We start from the raw sequence: 21445 nt of genomic DNA, 5'->3' as shown, positions 1-21445 counted from the left end.
TTTGTTGCTATTACATAGAAATATTTTACTGTTATATTTGACCTTGAATTCTGTGACCTTCCTGAAATCACTTATTATCTACATCCAAATGTGGATCTGGTTTTATCCACATTTCTTGAAATTTTTTTAATGTGAACTGTGAACATAGACTGTTTTACTTCTTTCCAGTGTTTGTCCTTTTTTATTTCTTTTTCTTGACTAAGTGTACTGGTAAAGGTGGTGAGAGTAGACATATTTGCCTTGTTTCCAGTCTTGGGGAATGGGGTGGGAGTGAAACCTTTCACCATGTAAGTGTGATTTTAGCTGTAGTTTTTTTTTTAATTCCTTTTATCAGATTGTGGAAGTTCTCCTTTGTTCCCAGTTTGCTATTTTTTTTAAAATTATGAGTATGCAGTTTTGTTAGTTTTTACGCACGTTGAGATTATATGATTTTTCTTTTTAATATAGTGAATTACATTGATTAGTGTTTTTTTTTTTGGCCTTGCTGCGTGGCATGTGGGATCTTAGTTCCCTGACCAGGGATTGAACCTGCATCCCTTGCATTGGAAGCACAGAGTCTTAACCACTTCACCGCCAGGGAAGTCCACGTTGATTAGTTTTTAATGTTAAACCAACCTTGTTTATAAGGACTTCCCTGTAGCTCATACGGTAAAGAATCTGCCTGCAATGCAGGAGACAAGGGTTCAATCCTGAATCAGTGAGATCCTCTGGAAGAGGGAATGGCAACCCACTCCAGTATTCTTGCCTGGAAAATCCCATGGACAGAGAACCCTGGCAGGCTACAGTCCGTGGGATCGCGAAGAGTTGAACATGACTGAGAGACTAACGCTATTAGCCTTGTTTATAAATATATATAAACAGACATAGGAACTAAAAAAGTAGCCATCTGAAATTAAGTCAAAGAGGAAAACAAATTTTTAGTAGTGTAACACACTATTAAACACAGTGTAAACATCAGGTAGAAATACCAGTATGTAACAAGGATGTAGCAAAATGGGAGAATGTGGGTGTAAATCTTGCTTTTTCCAGAACCTGCAGTTACTTAGTCAAGTTTCTCAATCTTTTTGTGTCAAGGTTTCCTTACCCTCCTCCTACCCCTAAAGGATAATTCTGTATTTGTTTTGTTTTAAGAAATGTTATACACCCTTTCCCTACCTTCTCTGCATTTCTGAAACCAGGAGATGTTTGTTAGCTTTCAGCTGGACTCTATGGACTTGTATCTGCCTGTGTCTGTGCATATTGACACTCATGTGTGGATCATTTTGCTCTCGCTTGGGCTGAACTATTTGCTTTCTTAGCGTTTCATGTCGGTGTAAATTTTTATATTCTATTTAAAAGAGTTAAAATGTTTTGGTTTAAGTAACATGAATATTTAAATAATAATGACGTTTATACAAGGGCTACTAATAAAAGCAAGACTTCTCATTCCCTTTCCACAGAGGCTTTTTAATTGCTTGCATTTTTAATTGTTGTGTTTATTATTCACATATGTCCAAATTAAAAAAAAATTATTTTGGAACTTTTGAACATATACAGAAGTAGAGAAAGTGAAATGATTAGCCTCAAGAACCCTTCCCTAGTTTCAATCATTAGCCACATTTTGCTGGCCTTGTTTCATCTGTTCTGCCCCTGCCCCATACACATGTATACAGTTAAATACACAGTATGCATTTTTTAGGGGGATTATTTTAAAGCAAATTTCAAACATTTCATTTTACCCTGAGTACTTCTGTATGCATCTTTAACATGTAAGTGCATGTGCATGCACGCACAAACATACACTTACCTGCAGTGCTCTGTGGCTCAGCAAAAAGTTATTTTAATAGATTTCATTAAATTCAAGTTTAATTTACAGTATACTTACTCTTAATTAAATTAGTTTAAATTTAATTTCTCTTTATAGCTTAGCAAAAAATTTAAGGGGGTTAATAAATAATACAATATCTAATTTAAATCCCAGTTTCGCTACTTGTCTCACAGATGTTGACAGTTATTTTGTTTGAATCACAGTCCAAACTTGCTTCCCGTGATATCTGGTTATTAGGTATTTTTATCCAGAAGTCTCATAGTTTTTTTTTAAAAAAACATTTATTTATTTGGTTGCACTGGGTCTTAGTTGCAGCACATGGGATCTTTGATCTTCATTCTAGCATGAAGGATCTTTTAGTTGCAGCATGTGGGATCTTGTTCCCTGACCAGGGATCGAACCCTGGACCCCTGCATTGGGAATGTGAAGTCTTAGCTACTGGACTAGGGATTCCCTCTCATAGAAGTTCCAAGAACATAAATTTGTATCCCTAATTGTCCTGTAAAAAAAAAATTCAAGGAAATTATTACGTTACAGTGAATTAGCATTGAAACAAACAAAAAATATGATACACACCTATGTAGCTATGGTACAATAGGCAGTGCAGTATATAGGCAATTCAAACTGAAATTTCTGAGAACAGAGGTAAAACTTTCAAAACTATGATATGGTATTATGACTCTTACCAATTATGAATAACTATTACTGATGAATCCAACATTTGTTCAAAGCAGCCTTTTAAAAAGGAGAAGCGTTTTCGTCATTTAGTAATTTATCATTGAAATGAAGAGAATATAAATATATTCTAAGGTTAATCAAATAGGAACTGCAAATGAAATTCTAGTAGTCTTTGATGTAGATTTGAAATGACACTCTTCAAACTAAAGGTGCCATAAAGAAATCATAATCATAGGCTGTGAACTATAAGCTCTGGTGTTCTGCTTAACTTCTGATGACCAGAAGGGATTCACAAGAACCTTCAGATCCAGTGTGGAGAAGACTTAGATGCAAACTCCATGATACTCAAATAGTATGCACCTCTGTGGTATGGAAGAAGAAGGGGGTTTATGCAGCTTGAGGGATAATTATGTGCTGCTTATGGAAGAAGTTTTCATTTATGTTTCATGTTAAAGTTTGGAGAAGCAAGGAGATACATTAAACTGGTGATATACCTTAGACTCTATAAGTTATAGGTGACAAGTATTAAATGTGATTAAATGTGATGATTTAAGCAGAGTATCAAATTAAAACCCTGGCACACCTTTCAGTAAATGACAGATTGTCAGCCTGTTAAGTTGATGTGTGATTTGGGGCGATATTTGGAATGAACAAGAGGTCTTTAACTTTTTATCTCTCACTCCATCTTTGATTTATCAAGGAAAGATTGTTATTGTTATTTTTAGGGGGCGCAATGTATTTCCAGATGATAGGGAAGTATATAGCATACTCAAGAAAGTTTGGTTGATAAGTGTTTATGCTAGAAGCATTAAATGCTTTCAGTTACCTAGGAAATAATGATTCTCAAACTGATTCGCCAGGCCTTTACTGTATTTTTGTGTTTTAAGTTTCTTTACCAATATGCTTTAAGTTAGCCTTCTGATCTAATATTTTATAATTTATTTCATTTTAAATGTTAGATTCCGAAGAATTTAGAATACTATTTAACAATTGTATGTAATTATAAGGTAGAGTTGGTAACATTATTGTGCATCTTTTAAGAAAAAATGCTCTTTTTCAGAGTGTGTATGTCCTTTTGGAGGTTTAGTTTCTCATATTTTGAAAAGTCATGCTTTGTATGTTACAGTAACTTGTTATCATTTGAACATGTTAAGTCATTACTGTATTAGTGGAGGTGGAGAATTGTCAGAGCCTTAGGGGTCATATCATAATCTGTATTTTTTCCTCTGTCATTGTCTTTGGTCTTGGTCACTTGCTTTTTGTTTTCTTAATTTGTTTCTTGCTTTCATTCCTATTCCTTTTGCCTTGGTGTTATTCTTAAACTGTTATTCAACTCCTTAACTTGTCTTGGTTTCCTTCAGTCTGTTTTTCTCTGGCTATAATTACTCTAAAGCACACAATTTAGGTGTATGATTCCACTTGTCCAAAACATTTCATTGCTTTTTATTGTCCACTAGATTTCTTAGTACCTGTCACAGTTAAGCCAGTTACCTTATTTATCCATCCATCCATTTCATTCATGAAGCCGTATTTATTGAGTTCCTTCTGAGAACGGGACACTGCTAGGCTCTAAGGATCAAGTGGTAAAACAAGCAGGAGCTCTGCCCCCTTGGGTCTAGTTGAGAAGACAAACATTAATGAAAGGATCATGTGATCACAGTAAAACTGCAGTGATCATGTAGCCTACAAAAGGGAGGAGTATGTACTCTGAGAGCTTAAGGGCATACTAGATCTAGTCAAGAAGGTCACTGAAAGCTGAGATTTGAAGAGGTGAGGAGGACTTACTACACATAAAATGGGAAGGATCATACCAGGTAGAGGCACTGTACAAAGGCTCTTTCCCGAGGGAGTGTTTTGAGACTGAGGGACTAGAAGAAGGCTGTGCGACTTGCAGCGTAAAAGAAGAAGGATCATTGTACAAAATGGGAAAGAAGGCTGGGCTTGACCACACAAGGAGTTTTGAGGCCATGCCAAGTACCGTTATTAATATGACTTCAATAGGAAGTCTTCCAAGGGTTTTATCTGGGGAGAGGGGGTGGAGGAGTGGAAGACAGGCAGATGTTGGAAGACCAGTTAGGCATTGTTAGTTCTGACAGTAACTTGATCATGGAGGTTGGTGATAATAAAACAGAAAAAAGCAACAGTTGCAAGAAATGTTTAGAGAGTTAAATCAACCAAATTTGCTGACGTATAGTGCTTTTGGGGGGTATAAGGAAGAGGGAGATGGCTTCTTGCAAAACTGGATAGATTGTGGTGCCTTTCACTGAGCTAAGAGATCTTGAGAGAGTAGTTCCATTTTGGTTGGAGGAAAATCATGAGTTCAGTTTTGAGCAAGCTGGGTTTGAAGTACCTTTGAGCCATTCGAAAGGAAATGGTAAGTAGACAGAAGAATATTTGGTACTCAAAAGAAAGATCTAGGCTGGACATGCACAATTTTAAGATGCTGAGTGTAGGTAGTATTTGAAGCTGTGAGTAAGTGGATTGTGTGTTGAGTATAAACCTTGAGAGACTGCAGTATGGAATGTCTAGGTGTTAGAGGTGGAGGGGGTGGTGGAGTGGAAGACAGAGGAGCAGCAGAAGAAGCAGGGAAAACCATGAGAATATTTCAAGGTGAAAGCCAGTGGAGAGTGTCTTTCTAAAGAGTGGTAAATAGTTTTGAGTGCTGCTGGGAAGCATAACAAATCATGCTAAATCTCAGTGACTTGTGACAGTAACAGTTTATTGTTTCTCAAAAATTTTTGAGTTGGCTTTATTGAGCTGGGAACTTAGCTGGGGCTAGAACATCCAAGATGGCCTTGTTTACATGTCTTGGGCTTTGGTGCTCACTGTTGCCTGGGTACTGGCTGCTTGTCTCTGTGACTTCTGTCTCTCCATAAGGTGTCTTATCTTGCGAGGGTCTAGCTCATGCTTCTTTACCCAGTAGCTGGATCTCAGTGCCTTGACAGTGAAGCTTTGAGGCCTGTTAAGACTTAGACCTGGAATACTGTCATCTACAATCATGGCCAAAAAATGATCACCGATGACTTAATGTGGGAGTTATTTTAGTAGAACGGAAAGACTAGGAAATTATTAGCAGATGAAGAAAAATTCCTTATCATTCCCCTGTATTTTCTCTAAAGTGTGTCTTAGTCACTCAGTTGTGTCCGACTCTTTGCGACCCCATGGGCTGTAGCCCACCAGGCTCCTCTGTCCATGGAATTCTCTAGGCAAGAATACTGGAGTGGGTTGCCCTTTCCTTCTCCAATATTTTCTCTAAACTTGACCTGAAATAGGCTACTAATTTCCTGAATGCTTCCTGTTTCTTTCCTCATATGCTTATTTCCTCTGAATATTATTCCTTTCTCTCTCCCTTATTAAAATCCTGCCATTCTTTTCTTTTCCAATTTTAATAGGAGTATAGTTGATTTATAATGTTGTGTTTCTGCTATGCAGCAAAGTGAATCGGTTTTACATATACATGTATTCACTCCTTTTTAAATTGTTCTCCCATGTAGTTTGTAGTTTGAGCATTGAAATGAATTCCCTGAGCTATGCAGTAGGTCTTTAATAGTTACCTATTTTTTATATAGGAAATGCTTACAGTCTTCAGTTTTTCTTTGAATGTTGCTCTCCAGCAGTTCTGGATTTTAATTTAGTTTTTTAATCCCAGTATTTGTTATTTCTTGCCTTTTATGTTTTTGATCTTAATCTTCACTCTGCATATGCCCTGTAATCTTCAAAAGGTTCTAGAGTTTCATTAAAATTTTTATTCAAAATAACTCAAATGCTGTTTTCTCTAGAGAGCCTTTGTTGGTTCATCCCCCAAATAATCAGTTACCAATAATCAATTATTCCTCTGTACCTCATGCATACTTTTACTGTTGCACATGTCATAACATACTACACTTCTTTATTGTTCTTGAAAGTAGGAAATTACAGGGTCTGCTGTGTTGCCTTTCGTTAAATAATTCCTGAGTTACGGCTTGATTTGTGATCTCCATTCTTAATTTTTAAGGAAATGCCCTGCATGGTAACAATTTAAAATTTTATATTAGTAGTGACCTAATAACTTCTTTGTTACTGTGCCAAGTTCATTGGTATTAGGCCAGTGCATTAAACTAAAAGATGGGTGATGGTTTGGTGTATGAGGTAAAAAATGTTTACGAGAAAAAAGTATTTGGCCACACTGTTTATATCTCTAAATTCTAAGGCTAGAATTTATGAGGTTGTACTATATGGCCTCGGTAGAAGTATGTCCATGTGTAAGTTCTCATTATGAGTATGGTACACGGAGCTTGATGGAGGAGTTGTAATGGCTTCGCCGTACATAGCGGTTGTCTCTCTGCTGTAGGTGTCAGGTAGGTGTTGTAGCTCATGTCTTCATATCCTCTACGTGTGGGTGCATACAAGAGACATAGAGATCAGCTGGTTTCATACAGCAGGGCAGAAGAATACCTTAGCTCTTGGAGACAGGACTGGCTGGTTCTGAGACCCACCACAAACGTGGCAGTGGAGCCCCTGTGTGTGTGTTGGGGTCCATATCTGTGTGTGTGTGAGGGTAGGGAGTCACAGATCTTGCTGGCAGGACGCTGGCTGGTGCTGTGCCCTCTGTAGCCCTTGTTCCACTCGCACTCTAGTCCTTGCCTCAGGCAGTGGGAATGGGAGGGACTTCATTTATTCTTTCAGTTGATGCATGCTATGGGGGGGACAGAAGAATCAGATCCTTCTTGCATTCTCTTAAACTGGAGAAGGATAAGCAGCCAGGGAAATAGGTCATTAAAACTTAGATGGGAAGTATGATTATTATTAAAGGGTTTATAATTTGAATTACTTCAGTAGTAGAACCAGCTGGCAAAACATCCAAATGCAAGGGGAAACCTGCTAAGAGTACGGATGACATCAGTCACCTGACTCTCACGATGGGCTCTGGTGTGATCATCATCCAGGAGTCAGTTAGGTTGTGTACCAGGGAAAAAACTCTTTGGGTCCTGAATTTAAAATGTTTTTACAAGAAATTTATCTTCTTTTACTGTTTGCTGCCTTTTACTTGTTTTTTTACATTCTACAAGTTTAAAAAATATGTATTAGCATATGAGAATCCTGATATTAAAGTTTTAAAATTTTTTAATTGGCTATCATCAAGACAGCTAGCTTAAACTTTTTCTGAATCTTATTTATTTGGCTTGGTATAGTCCTTATTAAATAATGCCTTGCTTGTGCTAGGCACTCAGTGAATAACTAAATAAAATTTAAGTTGTTCCGTAGTCCAGCCTTAGCAAAATCATAAATAATTAGGGACTGAACCATAAACAAATACAAAACAAGTTAAGAGAAAGTTATACTTTTTTAAGTAGCTGAAGTTTTGAATATGCTCAGTGATAGACTCTCACCGTCCTAATCTGCCCTTTGTTTTTTATACCTATGGAGAAATAAATTGTATATATATATTTTTAAGAAATTCAGGAAAGACTAAAAGGTGAAAGGACAGTAAGATAGTTCTCCAAAGGAAAGAAGGAAAAGTAGGACAGTCTTCCTTAGTTTAGGTTGAAGTTAATTTCTTTTTCTGTCAGCTACTAAGGTAATGTAAGAAACCTGGAATGGTGAGCTCAATAAAATTAATCAATTAAAATAGTAATACAGAAAACCTCAATTGTATTCAAGTAAAAATAAAACTTGGTTAGTATAAATAGTTGTCTTCGCTTATTATTTAGTCCATTAGACTGAAACTTTGCAAAGTACAATTTTATGAAGACCCTAATAAAGACCAGTAATGTCATGGTTATGGTTAAGTTAATTGAATTTCACATGATTTATCCAGTTTTTAAAATTTGCAGTCCTTCTTTGATGCTCTAAACTTGATTATATAGCAGGATTTATTTAAGTCTGTGTTTTGCAAACAGGTATCTTCTGACACACAATTTTACATTGTAGCTTGTCTATAAACTGGGGATAAATATAGAACCTACCCCGCTGGTTTGTTATAAACATGTTATAAATATGAAAAGCTCCTGGAATGGTGCTTGACACATACATAGTGAGTGCTCATTATGCAAGCCATTATTATTATTATTTACTTGTGTTGTTCTTATTGCCTTACCTGTGTACTTGAGAACTGGAAGTGAATAGCAAAAGGGGAAAAAAATGCCTCTTTCCATCAGAGAGTCATGGGGGACTGGTTTATAAAAGGAAATCATTCTAAAATGTTTATAAGATTTAGGATTTAGTGGTTCAAAATCACTAGATTGATTCAGAAATGGATGAGTGAGTGTGTATGTGTGTGTGTGTGTGTGTTTAGAACAATGTCTGCCATATAATAGTTCAGTTCAGTCGCTCAGTTGTGTCTGACTCTGCGACCCCATGGACTGCAGCACGCCAGGCCTCCCTGTCTATCACCAACTCCCGGAGTTCACCCAAACTCACGTCCATCGAGTCGGTGATGCCATCCAGCCATCTCATCCTCTGTTGTTCCCTTCTCCTCCTGCCTGCAATCCCTCCCAGCATCAGGGTCTTTTCCAATGAGTCAACTCTTCGCATGAGGTGGCCAAAGTATTGGAGTTTCCGCTTCAGCATCAGTCCTTCCAAAGAACACCCAGGACTGATCTCCTTTAGAATGGTTGGATCTCCTTGCAGTCCAAGGGACTCTCAAGAATCTTCTCCAACACCTGCAGTATAATTGTTGTTAATAACTTTTTGCATCATCAGGCATTTGAATTTGAGTACTTTCTTACTAAAGTTTCCTGCAGTTAAGCCTCAGAAAACAGCTTTTATAAAACTGTTTTCCTGTAAAGTATTCAGAAATAAAAATCCTAATAAACATTTTGGTAGCCAGTACTGTGACTTTCTGTCTTCTTTTTGTTTGTCAGCTTGTCTTTAAACACATTTCTAAAACTGATTCATTTAGGAGCATGATCCCTGTCCTCAGAAATCTTGGAGTAGAGGAACCATGTTTTTTATGCATCTTTAAGTTCCCCGATCCCACATGCCGAATATTTGGTAGGGGCATAAAAACAGGAGAACAAATATAAGTTTCAAGAAATATTCTGTCTTATAGCATATTTTAATAGCCAGTTAAGGGGTGTCACCATGGCGGCGGCCTTGGCTCGGCTCGGACTCCACTCGGTCAAGCAGGTTTGGGTTCAGTTCTGCCCCTTCGAGAAGAACGTGGAATCGACGAGGACCTTCCTCCAGGCGGTGAGCAGCGAGAAGGTTCGCTGCACAAACCTCAACTGCTCAGTGATTGCGGACGTGAGGCACGATGGCTCCGAGCCTTGTGTGGACGTGCTGTTCAGAGATGGGCATCGCTTGATAATGCGCGGCGCTCACCTGACCGCCCAGGAAATGCTCACTGCTTTTGCCTCCCACATCCAGGCTAGGGGCGCGGCGGCGAGCGGGGACAAGCCGAGCGCCAGTACCGGGCGCTAACAGCACAGAAGAGACCAGTCAACAGATTTTAATCCAAGACTGCTAAGGACACTTATTTAAGAAGAACTTACTCATATCACTATCTGGAGGGCCACAGAACGCCAAAAAAAGAAAAGAGGCCTGTGACTACAAACCTAACCGGTGTTTCTGGGACGAGGAAAGACGGGAGGGGTGTGGACAAATTTGAATTTATTTCAGTTTCTTACCATCACTCACTGCGTAACCCTTTTGAATTTGGCTGCTCCTTCCACTACTCAAGGTACTTCTTACTCTTATTAGAAATGCTGTTTTCCCAGTCCTCATCTTTCCATTCCAGTCGCATTTGCCGCTCTTAATTCACTCCTTGTGGGACTTCTCTTCCTCTCGGGCCCCTTGTCTTCTCTTGACCGTAAAGGTGTACTGCTCTCCTTCCTCTTATTTTTGAGGCGTCTTGTCTTCTGTCATGACTTGAACTATCCTCTTGGGTAAAATCCTATATTTCTGTTTGGCTCTAATCTTGTTCTGTGCTATATAGTCAAGGTACCTACTACCAATTTTCTCCAAATTCCAGCAACACTTTTTGTCCAAAATAAAACTGATAATCTTTGCGTGCTGTCTATAGTGATCCTTGAACAATGGCAGGTTTGAACTGCAGGGGTGCTCCTATATGCTTCTTTTTAAAATAAATACTACATGATCTGTGGTTGTTTGAATCTGCAAAAAAAAAAAATAGCCAGTTAAGTAGAACTCTGTGTAGAGTTCTTATGAATGACTGAGCTTTGGGGCTAGTGATTATATCTATATGTAATAGAGATGTATATGAACTTTTCTTGTGTTTGATTTTGTAGTAAAATAGTACTGTTACAAGAGAGGTATAGATAACTACTTGAATGGATAATTTATTGGTTTGCATATTAATGTATTCTAATATTCTTGATTAGAATATGTGATATAAACATTTCTTGTCATATTTGGCTAGTTTAGATTTTTTTGTTGTTGAGGATTTTTAAAAATTTAGTGAATAAAACACAACATTGCAGATAACTGAGTACTGTTTCTTTTCTTCCTCTACTCAGTTGTTATTTCCCTCCCTGTTCCCCATCCAAGAAGTAGAAATTATCATGAATTTGGTGTGTAGCCTTCCATTTCATGTTTTCTTACTTTTACTCTACTTGTATGTTATACACATGTAAAACTACTCTGAGTAATTGTTTAGTAGTGCATATAAATGCCATCTTGGTGTCTCGTTTTGCATCTCGCCTTTAATTAACACAATCTGATCATCAGTGTATTTGAGTTTCTTTTATATATTTATAGGCCATACGGGTTTCCTTGGATATTTGGGGGGGTTTTTTTTAGCCCTTTTTTAACTTTGGGAATTATTTATTCATATTTGTTGCACATTTTTCTAATGGTTGATTTTATATTTTTCTACTTGATTTATGTACTCTTTGCCTTGATTTTCCATATATTCAGAAAGACCTCCCTTTGTGATTATGAGACATTGCTAGAATTTCAAGTGTAGACTTTTGGTTTGGAGTAATTCAGCTCTCTTGAGTATACACTTTTTAAGCTAAAGCATTTTATCTTTTTCCTGTACCTGTTTGCTTGCCATCACTCCTTACTATTTTACTAGTGCATTTCAGTTACAGGGAATTTTTTTCCCTCCTCTTTGGTGATGAGGGTGGTAGTGATATGAGAAGGCAGAAATAATAAGAAATAATGAATAAAAATTTGACACATTTATAAAATTAATACAGCTATGTGTAAAATATACTCATGACCCTTCTTGTTTTTTGTTTTACTTGAAATACATTCTTGATCTAGCCAGTAAGCAGATAATGCTCATTATTATCTGATTGGGGTGGGGGTGTATGTACATGGTAGGGGTCTACTGTCCTATCCACCGTTATACATGAGGTCTCTACAGTGCTGTTAGCCACTGGATTCTTGAGCTGGGGCCAGATACCGTTACTTTCCAGAGCGACTGCCCTAACAGTTGAAACCTCCAGCGCCACTGGTGCTTTGATATTTATCTTCTGGCAGGGTGTGGTGGGTGATAGCAGCAAGGGCTTGGAGTTCCCAGGCTGTTTTGCAAGTGTCACAGAACCTTTAAGGTTAGAAAACCTTCCTCAGGGAACATCCTGGCCCAGATTTCTTTGAGCGTCTCTAACCTCTGTCTTAAAAGTAGGATCAGTGCCAGATGAAAAGCTCATGACTCTTGGCCATGGGCTCGAAGTCTTGGCTGACTTGATAGAGGAATCTTGCAGGAGGTTCTCTTGGCATGAGTCTTGTGGAGAGAGGTGCCATTTTAGCAGAGCTTCACTAGGAACTCTTTTCTTAGCACTGAATCTGATTTTTTTTAATGGTTTGATATAAGTCAGTGAAGAGACTTGAGTTCTTAAGTCAGTGTAGACTGACTTCAATCCCTAATTTATCAAGTTCAGAAATCTTTGAGGTCAGAATTAGGAAGGCTATAAGCGATACAGTCATCTTGCTTTTGACAAAAATAGTGTAAACTCTGGCAATTAATTTGGAAGTGATATTTTAAAATGTGCTCTGTATTTAAAGAAAACTCCAGTATTTGAATAAATCAGTCCCTGAGTATGCTGATGTGGGATTTTATATCATTAAAAAAAATTTTTTTTATAAGTAATAAGGATTTTTGTTTTCCTTAGCACTGTATCATTATCACACTTAAATGTTATTAATAATCCCAGTAATATATATTTTGAATTTTCCCAGTTATCTCAAAAGTCTTTGCTCTCATTTTGTCTCTTATTCTCTAATGGTTCTGGCCACCCTCCCCACCCCCACTCTTTGTTCTTTCCTGCCCAGTGGCAGGTTTCATTGAAGAAGCCAGGTCCTGTGTTCTGTCCAGTGCCCCGCATTCTGGGTTTGACTGACTGTTCTCTGTGGTGCTGGATAAGTTGATCCTGTATCCTCAGTAGTCCCTGAGGGACTGCCAGTAAATTGGCGGTTGGAACTGAAGGCTTGGTTAAATTCAGATTCAGCTTTCCCTCCTGTTTTCCTTCCTTTCAGTGTTGTGTCCTTCCGTCATGAGGCACATTCTGTCTGGTTCTCCCCTTTTCTTATGAATGAGACTAGGGTCTGGATCTCTTGGTGCCTTGTGACTCTGTTACTACAGAGGTACACAGTAGAATCACGTTAAAGCGCTTTGGATTTCTTAAGAATCTTAGATTCTGATTGACCAGGTCTTAGAAGGGATGGGCAGAGACATATATTAAAGACCACATGGAAGAAACCCCCAAACCCTCTACTGTTACTTAGATGGATTATGAATCATTACCTTTGGTACATTTACAGTATAACTGGAGTGACACAGCTTACTTTTAGCAGATGCTCTGGGAAGATCTGTGTTTCATATGAAATGAAGCCTATTTAAATCATTTAACTGTGGAAACGTTTGAGGTGTGGTGTGATAGAAAAAACACTGGTTTGGACCCAGGAGGCCAAATCATTTATTCTCTCTGAGACATGTTTTTTAATTTACATCTAGAAAGTAGGAATCCTAAGATATTTATCATAGGCTTGTTTTAATGATGAAATGAAACAATTTATTTGGAAGCAGTCCCAGCACCTAGTGGTGAGTTATACTGAAATCTGAAAAGCATTACAGAAATAGATTTATTTTTTTCAATTAAGGTCTTCAGAGTAAAGCTTAAGAAAACTGAAGTAATAATATCTTACGTGCTATTTCATGTATATATACATATATATATATAAGCTTTTGTTTTTTAGCTTATTTGAATAATAGGAGACTCATGATGTAGTTTCAATGTAAGTGTAATAATTGTAGCCTTTTTGGGAGGCATAGTGTGTGGACATCTTTTTTTTTTTTTTTCCCCTTTCAGCTTCATTTACCTCTTAATTCTCCTTTGCCTGGAAGTGAATTGACCAAGGAACCTTTTCGTTGGGATCAGAGACTCTTTGCATTAGTGTTGCGGTTGCCGGGGACGATGTCCGTAGAATCAGAACAGTTGACAGGTGTGCCTTTAGATGACTCTGCAATCACACCAATGTGTGAAGTGACAGGCGGTAAGTTTTTCGCTGGCAATAATTCAGTGACTTAAGCAGATTTTATCTGAATGTTTTAAAATGTGCATTTCAAAAAGTCCGTGTGTGTTTGTTTAACAAGTTACTATTAGAAGTTACTAGACATACATCGTGTTAAAACTACATTGATGAAGGTCTTTGTTGAATAAGATGTAAATACTATTGGGTCTGATAATGCATGATAATTTTTTTCTAACCATATAGCAAATGCTAATATTTGAAGTTGTTAAACTTATTTTCTTATCTATAAAGATTGCCAATGATTTACAAATGCCATAGAATTATTTTCTCTGACAAAACGTTTCAAGAATCACCTCATTGTCCATGTAATGATCAATGCCTAGTTAAGTACAGTTTCACCCAGAGGCAAAGAGGAAGTGAGATAGGTTAGAGGAAAACAGGAAGTGAACTCTTAACCAGTGAACTTAACTAAGTGAACGTTAGTAAAACTCTTGAAACAGAAGATGTAATACGACTCAGAACTTCTATATGGTGGAATTGGTTAACAGGTGGGTTAAATTCATATCAGTATGCATCAAGTGCCTAGTGTGTACCAAGCACTGTCCATGCTTTAGGACTTCCGTAGTCAATATGACAAGCATGGTATTCTTGCTTTCACGGCGCGCTGTTGTTCTCTCTTAAGGAAGTGATGGTAAATGTCCAGGTCTGGCTCACCACTCTTTCACTGGTGTCCTGGGTTGTGCCATAGTCTCCATGCACTGCTGATGCACTGTTGAGATGCCATCATAGCCGGCTGTGTAAGTCAAAGGAAAATAAGGTCTAATTAATGTTTTAGGTGCCTTTCTTCCAATATTCTGTGGATTTTGGAAGCCTGCAGATTTCACAGATGAAAAAGAATAGCCTACATAGATAGGTATGTGAAGTAGATAAGTTAAAAGATTCAGAAATCACCATTGATGATATCTTTCAGTGACCCAGAAACCTTAGTTGGTCAAAGAATTAGGGAGCTTTTCACAAACATGCATCCTGAACCTCTTTTAATGTAGTGCTTTGCTTCTCTCCATGCTCCTGCTAGCAGTAATGGGAAACTGCTCAAATGCCACTCGTTTTCTTATAGTATGCTTTCTTCTTTATTTTCAATGAATGCTGACTGAAAAGTGTTTTGAGGATAAAACACCAAAAAAGTAGAAATAACTGAAAAGCTAACATCCACTGGTGGAGTACTGTTCAAATATGCAGTCATGTTAACAATTCTGTGCATTTTTAAATGATAAGAATAGTGTATGCATTTATTTTTTCCTTTATAGAGTAATTTATGTTCATTAAGGAAAAATTGGAATGAAATTTGCATGTGTTGCCAAAGTGATTAATATTTTATTCTATTTTTAATGTATACCTTAAAAATTATATAATTGTCATTGTAAGCGTTTTTCTTTTATTATCTTTAATTAATGAATACTCACTCGATGCCAATTAGCTGTTTTTGATCATGGGAATACAGCAGGAGCAATAGACAGAAGGCTTACATTTTTGGGCTGTATGACAGATAAAATGATGTAAAATGAGTAAATCATGTTTCTGAGAGTTCTGCTTACTATCAAGTAAAGAAACAGGGTGAGGCTGCAGAGGCCGTGAGGCCGAGAATGAGTCTTCCTGGAGTGTCTTCTGAGAGGTGACGTTGTTTAACCATAAACCTAAAGGATGTGTGTACCCCAGTTTGAATCAGTTTAAAATGTTGCATATCCTTGGAAATTATTATACTCCTTGTCTAAAGAATTAAATAAAGCAACAATTATTCTTTTATAAATTACATTTGCATATCTCTAACCTTGATGTTAAAATCACTTGTTTGAATGGGAATTAAATCAGTCTTGCTGCTGCTGCTAAGTCGCTTCAGTCGTGTCCGACTCTGTGCGACCCTGTGGACTGCAGCCTACCAGGCTCCTCCGTCCATGGGATTTTCTAGCTGTGTCTTAAAAGATATTAATCCCTTTAAAATGATAGTTGTAGCGTCTTCATCAACCCTCTCTCCTTTTTAAAATTGAGGTATAATTGATACATACAACATTTTAGTTCCAGGGGTACAACACAATGATTTGATATTTGTTTAAATTATGAAATAATCACTGCAGTAAGACCAGTTAGCATTTGAACAGAACTCTGAATAACGGAGTAAACCATATGAAGATCTCTGTAGAGGAAATAGTAAGAGAAGAATCATGCCCTGTATTTTGGGGAGCAGCAGGAAGGCTGATATGGCTACAAGCTTATGTAGGGAAAAGTAGAGAATAACAGGTTAGTTTCGAGAGGGGTCAAGGGCCAAATAGTGAATAGCCTTTTAGGCTGTAGTAAATATTATTTATTTTCCCAGTGTGATGAGAAGTCATTGGAGGGCTTTTTATAGGAGATGACATCTGGTTTCTGTTTCTGAAAGACTACAACTGCTAGATGAGAATATACTGTAAAGTGGTGGAAATGAAAGCAGGGCGACTAGGAGAGATGATAGTACTTTGATCTCAAGTGTTTATGTTTGGAAATGGTGAGAGGTGGTCTGATGGAAAGGAAAGACTGAGGGTAATGAAGGAAGAAGGAATCAAGGATGATTCCTGGGTAATTCAGTTGGTCTGAACAATTGGAGGTGAATGGCTGTGCTCTGTACTGAGATGGTTATTCAGGAGAAGCAGGTTGGGGGGAGGCACAAGGATGGTATCAAATTTAAAAAATACCTAATAGACATGTTGGTGGAAGTATTGAGGATAAAAAGCATTTTATAAAAATTGTAAGACTTTTCTAGATTAAATAAATTTAACTTTCTTAATTTCTGTAAATAGGACTGTTGGCCAACTTAGTATTACTACTTTTGTGTCTTAATCCATTTTATTAATACTTAAATCCTTCCTAATCCTAAGGAAGAAAGTTGTTGTTTTTTTTTTTTTCACTTTATTGCTGTGTTTAGATTTTTTCTTTTTTTGTGGACCCTACATAAACACAAGTGAACCAGCTTCTTGGCTTCAAAGTGTGTGTTTTTCTCACAAATATAGTGAGTGATCTCAGACACTTTATCCTTTAGTACAAAGTATCAAGTATTCTAAGAGGTAAGTTTTGACATAAAGAATAAGAGAAACATGACATAGGTTGTGGGCTCTCTTTGTAAAGATGTCTAAATTTGCTTTAACTTTGAAAAGAGTTAATGAATTTTTATTATTTTTATAAGTGATTCAAGTTTATTTACTTTTTCTCTAATTTTCATAAAATCTTTGTTAGTAATTTTTGATGACACAGGTTAGAGAAGGGTAGAGGTTTGCCACAATTTTATATTTAGGAACTTTTGATTTTATTGACATTGTTGGAATATGTTTAAATATCATGAAATAAGATAATGAGTCTTTATATAATCTCCTAAATACCTTATGTATTAAGAGGATCACCGTTTTTATGTATGTGTTTAAATTGACTTGAAGAATTTTAATTTGCCAATTCTTTCACATAAGTGTGGTTCCATATAAATTTTCTTATTTTAAATATTGATTTCAAATTAGCATCATGGTTTTCAGGGAAGAAGGTGGTATATTCAGATGAATGTTTCTGATGCCTTGTAAGGGTTTGAATCTCAGCTGCTCTACTGTACTAACTTGGATAAATTAATCCCTCTTTGCTTTAGTTTTCTCATTTGTAAAATGGAGAAAGTAACCTATATGATTGTTGCTAGGATTAGAGAAATTAATATAATAGAGTGATTAGGATAGTGCCAGGTGCACAGACACTCAGTAATTGGTGGGTATTTTTATAATTACGGCTTTCATTGTTGCATCCAGGTAAACCATTTGTTACATGATACTTGTTTTCCTAAGTAAAGCTGACTCTGAGGAGTTGAATCACACTATTGCCTAATGCTACTCTTTTGAATAGCCTTCAGCAAATCACGTGTTCAGTTTAAATTGATATGAGTAATTTGATATGTCAAGTATAATAATATGTTTGGTAGTAATTGGTTCAATTTGTTAAGGAATAGGATTTTTCCATATTGAGCTTATTACAAATAACACTGTAGGATGTTTGATTAAAGATTTTTAGTTGTCATGATTTTTAAGCACTGGTCTAGATCAGAACATACAAATATGTAAGTTACATATATAATGATACATTTTATAGTAGTCACATTGAAAAGAAACAGGTAGGGAACTCCCTGGTGATCCAGTTCTTAGGACTCTGCATTTTCACTGCCTGGGTTCAGTCCCTGGTTGGGGAAACCTAAGATCCCTCAAGCCATGTGGTGTGACCAAAAAAAAAAAGGAAGAAAAACAACAAAAACCCTAAAAACAGGTAAAATTAATTTGTATAGAATCATTTATTTAAATTAATATATATAAAATATTTCAATGTGAAATTGATGTTTTAAAATTATTGAGATATTATCATCATCTTATGTCTACAAAATGAAGTGTATGTTTTATATAATTACTGTACATCTCAATTTGGACTAGCTCTGTTTCAGGTTCTTAATAGCCATATACACCCAGTGGCTACAGTATGGGACAGCACAAATCTGGCTGTATTTATTGAAAAAATACCTGTTAAAGAAGTCTTTCCACTGGTATTTTTTCTTAATTACTATCATTTTAATGCTTCTGAACTAAAAGTTTTATAGGTTAAAATATTCAAGAGGGAAATTCATTTAAGATAGGTAATTTCTAAGTATGTAAGTCAAATGAAATTCAGAAAAGCACATGCTACTGTGTATTATTTTAAAGTGCAAATACTTAAAATATGTGGTGTCTGCCAGCAGATCACTTAAATAATTATTGAGTACCTTCTATGTCCTTTACATTAATTTTTAGTGATACATTTTTTTTAGCAGGTGTGCGATTTTGGGGGGTTAGTTACCATACTTTACCACAATATGTGTAGTAAAGGTAAATTATATTGGAACTCAGTTGGAAAATAGTTTTTTATATTTATATATATACTTTTAAAAAATTTTCATTTCATGTGATACACTGTATATATGTAATGATTTTTTTCATTGTGGTTTGTTCAGACCAATATTTTTATTTTCCGTGTACCTTTAATTAGAAGAAAAAGCTTACACACTCTCATAAAATGGAATTGTTGATTGAAAATAACTTTTTGTTTTGTTACTTTTCCATTAGATAATGAAAAGTCCAAACTTTATCATTGAACTTTTGTGAATCAGTATTGTCAAAAACCCCACTATGGTTCTTTTTTGCTTAAAGTAGCAATTTTTGCAACTAACTAGTTCACTTTATTTTTTGTTGTTGTTTCAGGCCGCTCATACTCTGTATGTTCTCCAAGAATGCTTAATCAGTGTCTAGAATCCTTGGTGCAGAAAGTACAAAGTGGGGTAGTAATAAACTTTGAAAAAGCAGGACCAGATCCTTCCCCTGTAGAAGGTATTATTGTCATTTTCTTACAGATATTTTAAACTTGCTTTATCAAGTATTCAGCTAGAACTGAAAAATTACTATGATTTGGCTTTAACATTGACAAGGTCAAATTATTAAGATGACAAAAGAGCTATTGGTAAAGTGGCGTGATTAAATAGGAAAGTCAAGGTTGTACGATAGCGGTTTGGTCGTATCGCCTTTTTATATTGGTTGTTCATAGCCTGATAATTTATAAGAGCTAAAATCCTTTTTAAACATTAACAGAATAGTGTATTTCCTTTTTTAGTATTCTAACATTGACTCTCTCCAGCATATGTGCCCCTTCCGTGTCCCTTGATTCATAAGTGTTCAGCCCTAGGTGTTTATTTAATTCCTTAGCTACAATTTTTACTAACGATCAGACTGATCAGAACCAAATGGTTGGTGTGGTTCCAAAAATGAGAAACCAGCCATTGCTGTTCAACTTGATTCTTTTTAACTCTAGTTGAGCCCTGCCTGGCTTTATTCTAATATTCGGTGATCATGAACTATTTATATTGGCTAGAGGGTATAAGGAGTTTTGCCAGAACCAACGGACGGCTTACATCTGGACCCTCTGCCTTGTACGACATAGCTTAAAACCAGAATTAGAAAGTCGTTAGTGACACTTTGGCAGAGGTAAGGCAGTAGAGTGGGTAACTGGGAGAAGAGAAAGGTCATAGAGATGAGAGCAGAAGATGGAAAGATTATATAAATTATATTGCTGTGTTCGAGTTAAAAAAAAATCTTAGAATTGAATTGTTAGACATGGAATATATTTATTTTTAAATTATTTTAGGACTTTGCTTAGAATTAGGCACTCAGTAAATGTTTACTGTACTGTTGAAGAGAGTTACCATTTTCTGGGATTGTTTTAGATGAAAGGTAGGTGCCTCAAATCTGGATTTATATATTAGACTTTTGTTCTAGTTTTTAGGCTTTAGGTAAAATGATTTTTAAAAAATACTTACTTAGCCCCCATGCTACTGCTGCTAAGTCACTTCAGTTGTGTCCAACTCTGTGTGACCCCACAGACGGCAGCCCACCAGGCTCCCCCGTCCCTGGGATTCTCCAGGCAAGAACACTGGAGTGGGTTGCCATTTCCTTCTCCAATGCATGAAAGTGAAAGTGAAGTCGCTCAGTCGTGTCTGACTCTTAGCGACCCCATGGACTGCAGCCTACCAGGCTCCTCCGCCCATGGGATTTTCCAGGCAAGAGTACTAGAGTGGGATGCCATTGCCTTCTCTGTATTTAGCCATAGTTACTTAGTATTTACTAAGCTGAGCATAATGATGAAAAAATTGATTATTTGCCCTTATCATCTGGTGGGGGAAAACATGCCATTTGTTAAACAAGTATTTACTGTGAGGTATATTGGCCAAGCAAAGGATGCTGTGGGACCTCCTTTCAATTGTGGAACTCAGAGTTGAAATTTGCTGATGTTACCCTCTTGTGAATTCTGATCTAATCTAAAATTTAAAGTCTTAGTCGTGATAGTATTCTACTGTTTAAGAAAAACAGGAAAATCCAGAACTGAACAAGTATTAAGATATTTTTACTAAGTAATATTAGACATAGTTTAACATATGGTTTTTCCTTTAATGATATTTACTTTTTAAAATTTCTTTGCTATAGATGGGCAGCCAGATATATCAAGACCTTTTGGATCTCAGCCTTGGCATAGTTGTCACAAACTCATTTATGTCAGACCAAATCCTAAAACTGGGGTTCCTATAGGTCATTGGCCTGTTCCAGAATCTTTTTGGCCAGATCAGAATTCTCCAACACTAGTAAGTACCAGAGATTGTGACTTCATAATAATAACTGCTTCTCATACTAGCTTTAAGTACTACTGTCTGTTAAAGGTGTGGCTATTGTATAGAAACTAGACAAATGTTCAAGTGCTATGATAAGCTGTTACTTGCTTTAGTATACTATGTTGTTCATTATAAAATAATAGAAAAGAGGCATCGGTTTCCTTTAGAATCTGAAGTTACGCTTATGTTTTTATTATTGGCCTCTGGTTACAGAATCATAGATACATATTCTAAATATATAAATAAAAAAATAAATATATAAATAACATAAGGATTTGTTCTCGGGGACATAATACAGAATT

At 36.5% G+C, this 21445-nt stretch overlaps 1 protein-coding gene and 1 pseudogene across 3 annotated transcripts in view; both read left to right on the top strand.

The window, feature by feature from the left end:
• The window catches only part of INTS6 (integrator complex subunit 6), a 95327-nt gene that overhangs the window by 36173 nt on the left and 37709 nt on the right, over positions 1–21445 (top strand). For all 3 annotated transcript variants that reach the window (XR_011145787.1, XM_068984664.1, XM_068984665.1), the window contains 3 exons: positions 13741–13924; positions 19189–19314; positions 20962–21116. Coding sequence is in view for 2 of the 3 variants with exons in the window: in XM_068984664.1 (XP_068840765.1) it covers positions 13741–13924; positions 19189–19314; positions 20962–21116 (465 nt within the window). In the remaining variant the exon portion in view is untranslated. The remainder of the gene's footprint in view (positions 1–13740; positions 13925–19188; positions 19315–20961; positions 21117–21445) is intronic.
• Positions 9548–9886, top strand: LOC138089243 (large ribosomal subunit protein mL53 pseudogene; annotated as a pseudogene).

Source organism: Capricornis sumatraensis, chromosome 12 (assembly GCF_032405125.1).
Source record: "Capricornis sumatraensis isolate serow.1 chromosome 12, serow.2, whole genome shotgun sequence".
NCBI lineage: Eukaryota > Metazoa > Chordata > Mammalia > Artiodactyla > Bovidae > Capricornis > Capricornis sumatraensis.
Note: the sequence above shows the minus strand (reverse complement) of the source record. Positions and strands in the feature narration are given on the sequence as shown.